The 10,875-nt window shown below is 40.9% G+C and overlaps 1 protein-coding gene across 9 annotated transcripts in view; it reads left to right on the forward strand.

Moving 5' to 3' along the window:
- The window catches only part of tjp1b (tight junction protein 1b), a 62,245-nt gene that overhangs the window by 32,895 nt on the left and 18,475 nt on the right, over positions 1–10,875 (forward strand). For all 9 annotated transcript variants that reach the window (XM_020621520.1, XM_020621530.1, XM_020621537.1 and 6 more), the window contains 4 exons: positions 9,486–9,542; positions 9,993–10,117; positions 10,239–10,341; positions 10,464–10,779. In XM_020621520.1, coding sequence (XP_020477176.1) covers positions 9,486–9,542; positions 9,993–10,117; positions 10,239–10,341; positions 10,464–10,779 — 601 coding nt within the window. The remainder of the gene's footprint in view (positions 1–9,485; positions 9,543–9,992; positions 10,118–10,238; positions 10,342–10,463; positions 10,780–10,875) is intronic.

Genomic DNA, 10,875 nt, shown 5'->3' on the forward strand with positions numbered 1-10,875 from the left:
AAAATGTAGTTAGTAATTTGAATTTTTACTTAATCACAAATTAACATTTACCTTTGGCATAAGTGCTTCAATTTCAGACATCACTCTTGCTTTGATGTTGAGGACCTTGTCACTGCTGAGGTAGCCAGCTTTGAATCTGGCATCCACAAAGGATGCCATGTCCAGAAGTTCTTGAGTAGCTGGGTTGTCATATTTTGTGTTCATGTAGTCCAGGATCTTTTTCTTTATGCACTTTGTTAAGTCACTGTCTTCGTCCTTTGCAGCAAGAAGAGAGGTGTTCATCACGTGTAGGACCGGTTTGACACATGAAAAACACACATCTCTCAGCAGAAAGGGCATCTGTGAACTCTTGTAGAGGCTGCAGTGCCTGGGAAATGGAGTGCAGAACATCTAGGTCTTGCCAAGTGGGAACTAAATGTCTTGACTTTCTGTCTGCTGATAAAACTTCACATATGGCCTTCTGCTGCTCAAGAACTCTCTGAATCATGTGTTGCCTGGATCCCCATCTAGTAGGACATTCTGTGATGAGTGCGTGCTCTGGGAGGTGGTGATCTTGCTGTGCCTTTTTCAGTGCCATCTTCTCCTTCCAGCTGTGGGAGAAATGTCCCACTAACTTCTTGCAAAGACCTACAGCTCGAGTAATGCGCTCATCACCTTTAACAGCATTCTCTGTAGAGGAAGAAAACAAAAGAAGAACAATTGTATAATTTAGGCTGAAATAACACTGCATTATTAAATTAAATCACTATTTCAACTGTCACTTTAATAAAACAAAACAATTAAGAGCTTCATAATCACCAAATTATTTCAAATCACACATGTTAAATTTACAAATCTCATGTTAAAAATGTGCATTTTTCAACAAAATATAAACCATAAACACTCACCAATGGCCAGATGCAAGCGGTGGCCAAAGCACTGTAGTCTGACCCACTTGTTGAGTTCGGTAGCTTTTACTACATTAGCGCCGTTAGCTGTTGTAATAGACACTTGGTTCTCTTCTTTCAAGCCCCAGTTTGCTAAAACATCCTGCAGAGCAGTGGCTATGTTTTCACTGGTGTGGGATTCAGGGAAATATGCAACTTCCAGGCAGCGTGTTGTTAGTTCAAAGTCTTTGCTGATAAAGTGGACAGTAAAGCTCATGTAGGGTTCGGTGGTGCGACTGGACCACAGGTCCGTGGTGCTAGCGTAAAAGTCCACTTGCTGCAGCTCAGCCTTTACAGTCACTACACATACCTCGTACATTTGTGGAATGGTGACTTGGGAGAAGTAATTGCGCGATGGCACTTGGTATCTCCGGTCCACTTCCTTCATTAGATCCAAAAAGCCCTCTTTGCCCACGGTACTAACTGGGATCATGCATTTGGCTACATAACGTGCAACAGCTGCGGTAATAGCTTTGTGGCGCTTCGATGTTTTTTCGTAAGGAGTGACACTGGCAAAACGTTCATTAATGGTTGTCTGTGGATTGGTTTTTTTGTAACTTGCCCTCACGTTAGTAGTTTTGGGAGTTTTAGACTTGAAGACATCATATAGGTTTTTTTGGTTCCGTTCCATGTGACTGTGTAGATTTGTTGTGTTTCCTCTCGACGTTGCCACTATTTTCCAACATGACTTGCACAGTACCAGTGTCTGTGCTACGTCTTCTCTCCTGAAGCCGAAATAGTCCCATATTTCAGAAGTGCTATTCTTTTTGGGCACAAGTTGTTTGTTGTTTTCGTCCTCGCTCATTTCCTCTTCTCCTGCTGCTGCTGCTGTGAGTCACTGTGTGCATATGGGTCCACCCTAGCCAATAGGAGAACAGTATCTAGGGGGGTGGATGGCTGGGTGCGTTATTAAGGTCGCGTCTGATTGGTCAAACTCAGATAAACACCAAACGTGCAACAAACGCATAAAATACTATATAAAATTATTAATTTATCGCACGTCTTTGCGATACGCATATCGCACATACTATTATCGCGATAACGATATTTTTTCGATATATTGTGCAGCCATATTTAGGACACACTCAGACTCTAGTTCTGATCACTGTCTCCAGATGCGTAGCCTGAAAATACTGAGCTGCTGTTGCTGAGAATGACAATCAGAGGTTTGAATTTTGTTTTTCTAAATATGTGGTTTTATGGAATAAGGTCTATAGAAAATTAATACTTAAATCATAATCTTCATGCTATAATAAAACTGGCTACTGTAAAAGTCACTGCATTTAAGCTTTTTCCTCATTGGACTTTACTGTTTTTGCAGTACAGTGTCTTAGGTTCTCCCAAACATTTACTCTTTACATGATAAACATTAAAATGAGTGCACCAGTAGAATGCACTTTAAAGCTTGAACAGCAAGTCCAGTTGTCTGAGTCCTGTGATGTCCTTGAAGAAAATTTTGAACTAAGGAGAAATAGTGTAATCACTCATCTGCCTCTTGTAGTCATGAATTAAGTATTATAAAAGAAGGCGGCAAATGGTAAAACTGCTGACATGTAGTGATTATAAGCTGGGGTTCTCAACATGTCTGTTTTAGTTAACTTGGAGGCTGGTAGTTTAGAAGGCGGACTATGTCTGGAATCTTTCACCACTCTCAGGCTGTGCTCTGAGGGATGTAAATATAACTTGTAGCCTTCACCAGAGGTGTCTGGGTGTCTGTCAGGCTTGATCATTGTCCTGACTGATAAGTGGGATGTCGTGACCCATCTGGCCTTGGTTTGGTGTCCACATTTTTCCTATTGCAGTATGTTGTTTTCTGAATGATGCCTTTTTTTTTTAGTGATTTCTACTTATTAATTGTAAATAATATATCATAAATAATGTATATGTAATGTAGTTTATAGCAATTCCTTCTTAAGCTTAGGTTTACCTGCTTTATTGGGAAGTTGTTTATTTTAGCAATGTTTATGAGGTGTAATGGTGATTGTGTTTGTTGTCTTTAGCTGAAATATAAATATACCAAGTATACTGATCTCATGGATTGTTTGATTACTGAACTGTGGGACACGACACCATGAGCATAATTTATGCATGTAATGCAGCACACCTGGGGAGGAGGGGAGTAATAGTTCCCCACTTGCAGAGAGGATTGATGGATCCCACGGTGGTTCAACACGGCAGCTCAAGGGTTAAGTCCAATACAGCAGTTTACACTGCGGATCGGATGTTCGCTAGTACAGAGGAGTCCCAAGCTGTAGTGGAACTGCAGATCCCACACAGATTGCTGCCAAGCCAGAGGGGGATTCGCTTCGATCCCACAAGCGCTTAGAGAGAGTAGGAGGTAGGGATGCATTTTGAAGAAGGATGGTTGGACAGGACAGAGACCTGTGTGGGACAGAGGAAGCATTAGGGTGTATCTGCGGGGTACGTTTTATAACCGCTCACTTGTTAAGTGTTGAGTTAAGTTGTTTCTGAGCTAAGAAAACGAAAAGAATTGGTACCGATTGGTGCGGTCAGGTACTGAGACTGCTGATGTACGTCTGCAGGAATCTCCTCCTGGATTTACTGAGGGGTAGCTGGAGGTTGGTGATGCTTTAGTCTCTGTAGTGACCAGGATGAACTAATGTAAGTACCCCCAGATCCTCTGTTCAACCAGTTATATCTGAATGCCTAAGCAATAAACCATAGAGATGAACACAATTGTGTGAACTTCTTGTTTGTTACCTGTGAAATGTTATGTCAAACTTCATAGGTTTGAGCTGTTGGTCTTCTCATCACTCTTGTATTGTTGCTCTCTCCCCTCCATTGCAGTACACTATCTAAACATGTTGTATGAGCAGTGTCACTTATCTCACAGGGTATCCTGGCCTGAAAGGTGCTAAGGCATCTGTCCTCATTAGCGTTACCATATGTCTTCCAAGGCAGAGGAGTTTTAGCAGTTGTCAGCACTCCCCAGCACATTGTTTTCAATTTCTGATGTGATCAATCATCTTATTCTACTTGTTTGCCGCTTCACTGCCAGCAGCCACAGTGGACTGTCGTCCTGTTGTAGCTTAGTACACAGTATTCCGATAGTATGCTCATTTGGACAATTTGTTCCTTGTTGGCGTAGTAGTCTTTATCAGTGTCATTCCTGGTTTAAGTAAATGCTTATAAGGCTCTGATTATTTGGTACTTTTTAACAAATGTTTCTTTTCTGATACTAGAAATAGAATTTATAAAAATAACAGTTGAGTTATGGTCTCTGCAGCCTCTGATGGAAGAAATGTATTGCACCATTGTCATGGTTTATTAAAGTACTCAAAAGAAACTTTCCCAATTTTTTTTTCTCAGCTAATCAGCAAAATTATCTGCTAAATGTAGTACTATTCTAGGTATTCTGATTGTCCCAGCATCAACACTGAGCATCCTCTATTTTAATATTTGTATGAGGAGAACTGTAAAGCCTTTGTAAAAATGATACAGCCCACTTTGTTTTCCTCAGACCTTACAAACAAATCCAGCAAATGGGCACTAGAGACAAGTGCGTCTATTTTTTTGCTGTATTGCATCAGTTGTTTTAATCGATCTGTGAGATTTAATATAACAAAAGGTTATTAAATGTTCTTCAGCGTTCATGCTGCAAGTTTCCTCTAAGTCACTCTGTTGCAGCATCACAACGGCAGAATTAATGAGAGCTATTTTTAGCTGCACTGGTCCCAGAGTGGTCAAAATTGAATAAGGTTTTGCCTCACCCTTATACCATACTACAGCAGAAAATCTATCCTCCTAGTCAGAGAATTCAACACCCCACCGTACTGTCTCAGTTTCCTCTTTGGAAGAAATATGAGGAGGCGAACCTGCACATTTTAATTTTAATGATACTTCCAGGTGAATACAAAATGAAACGCGGTCTTAGCTTCACTCTTCATGGGCCATGTTTGACTCATGACAATACAAACCTTTGTATATTAAGGATTTTTTTTCTCCACATTGAGACAGAAATGTTTCACACTTTGTGTTTAGATTTTATTTTACACAGCAGATGGATAAATATACCACTACCTGTAATATATCAAGCAGATGGCTGCACTTGTTAGAAAACTCACATTTTAGGAGAGTAAGAGTTTTACCGTAATGGAAATAGTCATTGGTTGTAGCCCTAAATTGATTTACACTTTGAAATGAATAAATAGCTGTTGGTAGAGCATTTGGATTAACTGTTTGTTATATGGAGGAATAGATCACAGTGGGCTTCTTGAATGTTTGTGTTGTTTGCCATTTGTGTATTGACTCGACACAGTCCATAGCTTTCCTGTGCTTTCACCACTCTCAGCTGTGCAGTCCATCTGTGTTGTAGTGTTGGCTCCCAAGTTGCCTGAGTGTAATCCCCCAAGCATGACCCATCCGACATGGTGTGTCTCCACTGTGGAGCGGCTGCCAGCTCTGGCTTGTGGCATGAAGCTTCTGTTGGCACCAGTTGTTTGTGGCCATAAAGAGTGTGCACACAGTGCCACTAAAACTCATCAGGCACTGGATGCTGATGCGGCTTTACTACAAACTGTATACAGGAGTAGTGCACAGTGAGTCTTCACGGCTTAACTCAAATTATGGGACAATGCTCCTTTGTTTTCCTTTTCCCTTTGTTTACCTGTCTGCTGAGATTAATGTCTTTGGCTCTGAATCGGGCACTGAGGTGTTGGTTTGGTTGTGAGACTACATTCAAAATGCTCTGTGAATACAGTTTATATCTTTGTTTTATTGTTCTTCTGTGATTTGTCTTTATTAATTCCTTCAAAGAACAGGAGTTTTGAGGTGTAAAGAAACTAACAGGTTTGTTTTTGACAATTGTCAGGCCAGTAGTATAGACTACATTTAGATGTGCATGTAGCAACAAATACATAGTGTTCATGTAAAATATAAAAAAGGCTTTTGTTTCTAAATTAATCCAGCTTTGTCTTTTTTTAAGCCTCCCACAGTTGAGAGGAACCTTCAGACACGGCCTGAAAATGTCAGGCCACTTGAACGCCTCACTGTTCCCCTCTGTTACCAGAGCAACAGGCATGAAAGCAAAATTACATCCCTTCAAAATGAAGTGTGTGTGTGTGTGTGTGTGTGTGTGTATGAGAGAGAGAGAGAGAGAAAGAGGGGGGCTATTTTACACGGAGATTCCACTGTAGTGGTGTGAAGCTGGCCCTTCTATATTGCGGCTTTGCCTATTTACACTGAACTAAAATAAAGCCAGAATATTCTTTTTACACAGATACTGGCATCCCAGTATTAGAGGTGTGGTGTTTAAGATGATGTCCAGCATAATTTATAACCTACACATCAGAAATACAAAGCATACAGTCACTTTGTTGCTTTCAGTTCAGTAATAGCAGCTGCACAGACTAGGGATGTCCTTTGTTTGGCATGATTCAGTCTCAAAGTTGTTGTGCATAGTGTACAGCATGCTATTGATTATGGATTATCTTGTGAGGAGCGTTAAATTTTCAATGCCTCAGCAGCGGGTCACAGAAACAACACTTCATCAATAGTTCACACACCTCTGCATGCGGCTCCCCAAACCACCTCTCGCCTAATTGCATACTATGGAGGCCGAGGCAGAACAGTTGCACAAAATTTACTACCTCTTGTGGCATAATAAAGGAGCCCCCCCCCATTGGTACCTTTTATACAGAATGGTGTGGTGGTAATTTGGCGCAATAATTCTGCCTTAATAGAGATAGAGAAAGGGGGGGAAGATGTTCACATCGAAGGATCCTGCTAGTATTTTCCTTCTAAATTCTGTTTAGTTTGTTCTTCATTTTCTTCCTGTTTTGCTCCATTTGAGATTTTACATTTCATTGATTTTTGGTGATTTATTTGTATTGGAGTTTCTGAAAGTAGGAATATCAGCTGGAAACAAGTGCTGAACCTCCTGTAACATTTAAGTTTAGTGGCAAGCCCCCTATAAATTTAGATGAAATGTTAGCGGTCTTTGATTCAGCGTTTCCATGGCGCTGATAAAGAAGACACAGGCATAAATTCTCCTCCCCAGACAGAAAACGTTCCAGTGAGAGTTAAAGCCTGCTTTCAGCAGCCTTGTTAATATTCAGATGTCTTTTTTTTTTTTTTTTTTTTTTTTTTTTTTGCCTCAAGTGCAGTGTACTCGGTGTAAAATGCCAGGAGGAGTTCCCTTGTCCGAACTTTTTCTTACCCTCTTTGTGTGTGTCCCACCATAAGCTGCTTGAGGAGTCTGCGACTGTTGCTGCCAAGCTGAGAATATCTGGGGCCACTCGTGCTGATTTATTCAGCTTCCTGTATTCGCAGACACTAGCTAATGTTTGGCACTTGGCTGACAGGTCTCAACAGACATGTGCATAATGTCTTGAAGGAAGCCTGGCTGGCAAAACAATAACCAGGATGGCAGGAGAAACAACTGGCTACTACCTCAGACTGGGCTTTTTTACCAAAAATATTCTTAATTGTTTTCCTTTTGTTTTACCAGTGGTACTCCCAAAATTTAGCTGTCATTATCACATCTAGGAACTTGATAACCATACCATTAGCAGGTTTCATGCTGATGTGAGTGCATATTAATCGGCACCGTGGAACTGGACTAACACTTGCTAGATGTTTTGAGTTTGGAGCCGCCAATACGGTGGCAGTTATGTCAGCTGAGGGTCCGAAGCACTGGAACTAATGCTGCCTTTTAATGTTCATCTCCCTTCCCTCATCTGCCATCAGGCTTTAATGTGCGACAACATGAGACCAGTCTTCCCAGTGAGTTTCTGCCAAGGTGGCCCATACTTTTAAGTGTTGGAGGTACCAGAGAAATTGCCAGCAAAGCAGGAGGGAAATATGTGACTATTCACCTATTCACGTCACAGGCCTGGGAACAGTTTACATGACAAATAGGGCTTATTGCATTAAGTTCTGTGAGATAGCTTGTAATTTGCTCCAAAGGAATGGCCCTTATAGTGTTCTATAGGCAGTTAATAAATGTCTAATATGTTGTGAGGTTGTGTTGGAGGTGAATGATGTAGGATGATGAGATAAAATGTGGGCTGTGGGGCAAAGAGGACAGTGCTGACCTAACGGCTGAAGGAGTCGACCTTCCTCTTATCCTCTCTGGTTGTTAATGTAATGAAGATTGTGTTCATTTAAAAAGACTTCCTGTCAGTGTGGTCTCAGTGTATCTACTGTAGCTGTCTATCATTGTATCTGTTGTATTCAGTGCACTGTAAACATGGGACTTCATACTGCGTACCTTCTATAAAGGTATGTTGATAGTGTGTCATCTGTTTGGCAAAGTGTGAGGGTGCTGCAAATAAAAACAAAAGTACATTCTGTATCAGTGGAAAACAAACTCAATAACCTGCAGGGTGTAGCCCTCTGTGCATAGCGGCTGTGACAGTTTGTGTCCCTGTTAAATAACATCTGGTGCAACAAATAGTCACCATGGTCAACTAAAGTCAATGACCAAATTAGTCACCAACAAATTTAATTGTTCATTAGTTTGTGTCATCATTGCATGTATTTTTCTGGAGTCCTTCTCCAGCCAAAAATGTATTCACTGTTTTTTATTTAGCTCCTTTTGCAGTGAGAAACATTTCACTTCATACGATGCGAGCAAAAAAATGCTTGTGCTGCAGACTGCTGAAAGTTGCGCTGGATTTGTAACGCAGGACAAAATGAGAGAATCATTGTGAAACGGAATGCGGCACAATAATTATTTTAGCTTGATTATTTTGTTTTCATAATCGTTGGGAGCTAAAATAATAATTGAAAATATTTGGTTAATCGACCAACACTAGTTTGTTATATTTTGTTGCTGCTACTTTGCTTATCCTTAGTTGATTATTCATTTCACTAATACATTAATCAACTATCAAAATAGTGATTAGTTGCAGCTACTGGTGAAGAATCTTAACTTAGTGGAAGAAATAGTGTAAAATGGGATTCAGAAATTTGTTTCTTATAATGTGTCTTTGGACTGTTGGCTGTTTTCAGTTTGTGCTTTTTGTTTTTGTTGCTATAGCCCTTTATTTGAAATGCAGTAGTGATGCAAATGAAACCAAAATCCCTTAGGAAACTATTGTTAATGAAAAAATAAACAATTTAACAATTTAAGCTTTTGACTCGGTTTTATCAACTCAGCATAATGTAATGTGTGCATATGTGCCTGGATGTTTATGTATTATGAGGCTAGTTAGATTGTGCAGATAGCACCTGTGTTGATTTAAAATACGATGATGCACCATTCTGCAGACTCGGAGAACATTTATACTCTCAGTTGGTAGAGATGCTGTGTATGTGTGCATCTATTTTAGGAACAAACTGCCTTGAACACTGCAAGTTTTACACTTCTGCTTCCAGACATATTTGCCAGCTGTAGTGAAGAATCATTTACAACAAGGGTGTATATATAATGTTTTACTCAATAAAACCTGACAAATGACTTTTGTCATTGAATCTGTGTGTGTCATTTTAGTCATAGGGTGATGTTCAGTCCATCAGGATTCCTTGTTGCTGTATTTTGCTTCTTTTAATGTGTTGGACCTCTTAGGTTAATTACACTCCATCTCTGTCTTTCAGAGCGCAGTAATGGAGGAGACTGTCATTTGGGAACAGCACACAGTAACACTACACAGGGTGGGTAACTTATCGTCTCTCAGATGCTTTCTACATTCATCTCCGCTGAAACCTGGATCCAGTCAGAATAACTGTTTTGTCTTTCTCTTTGCCCCATCTCTCCACTTTGTTTCCTTCCTATCTCCACTAGAACCCGTCTTGTAACTCACTGTCTACACAGTTGCTGAGAGAAAAAAACGAAACTCACAAGTTATCAGAGCTTTTCTTTGTTCTCTTTCTTTCTTTTTAGTCATTTCACTTTTTAAAATTTCTGCGAAGAACAGAAGCTACATTTGGTTCACAACCTAAAAAATGGTCTAATGACCAATGTATAGGTAAATAATAATGTTGCCACTCAACTGTCTTAACCTCACCTTTAGAATATGTGTCAGATGGGCTTGTTTTATTTGGTTTGGTCCACGCAAATGGCTAAATCCTAATGTCCTAATGTATTTCTTTCTCTATGTACAGGCACCAGGGTTTGGCTTTGGGATAGCCATTTCAGGAGGTCGGGATAACCCTCATTTTCAGAGTGGCGAGACCTCCATTGTTATCTCAGATGTGCTGAAAGGAGGCCCAGCAGAAGGCCTACTGCAGTAAGATTTTGTTCCAATATTGGCAGCCCAGTCAGATTGCTGGCTATTAGCATTAAAGTACCCTGCCTGCTTGGCAAAGATTCAAGAAAACATGTCTGTTCTTGGTGTCCCCTCTCCACAGGGAAAATGACAGAGTTGTTATGGTCAATGCTGTCTCCATGGACAATGTGGAGCATGCGTATGCAGTCCAGCAGCTTCGGAAAAGTGGGAAAATTGCCAAAATTGTGAGTTTCAACAGCCTGTTTTGAATTCCTTGTGAAAACCTGACAAAGTATTGATTTGTGGGAGAACTTACTGTTACTGATTGGTTGTCAGGCTAATTTTGTATCTTATTGACTTTGGCCAGACAATCAGGCGGAAGAGGAAGGTGCATGTCCCCATGGGCCGCCTAGGGGAGAGGGAAACTATGTCAGAGCATGACGAAGAGGAGGACAGCTATGATGAAGAGATATACGAGACACGGAGCGGACGCAGTGGTGCTTACAGTGGTGTGGGCGGAGCCATGGGCAGGCGGAGTGGGCGGAGCGGTGGGCGAAGGGACAGGGAACGTGAGCGGAGCGTGTCGCGAGAGAGGAGTCTCTCCCCACGCTCGGACCGCCGCTCACACAACCTGCCTCCACGTCCTGCTAAGGTCACACTTGTCAAGTCTCGCAAAAATGAAGGTGAGGCTCACAAAGTCGGGGATAAGAAAAGAGAGCAGGAATTTTATTTATTTACAGTGGGGCAAATAAGTATTTGATACACCGCCGATTTTTCAA

The sequence above is a fragment of the Monopterus albus genome, unplaced genomic scaffold (assembly GCF_001952655.1).
Source record: "Monopterus albus unplaced genomic scaffold, M_albus_1.0 scaffold7.1, whole genome shotgun sequence".
Classification (NCBI taxonomy): domain Eukaryota; kingdom Metazoa; phylum Chordata; class Actinopteri; order Synbranchiformes; family Synbranchidae; genus Monopterus; species Monopterus albus.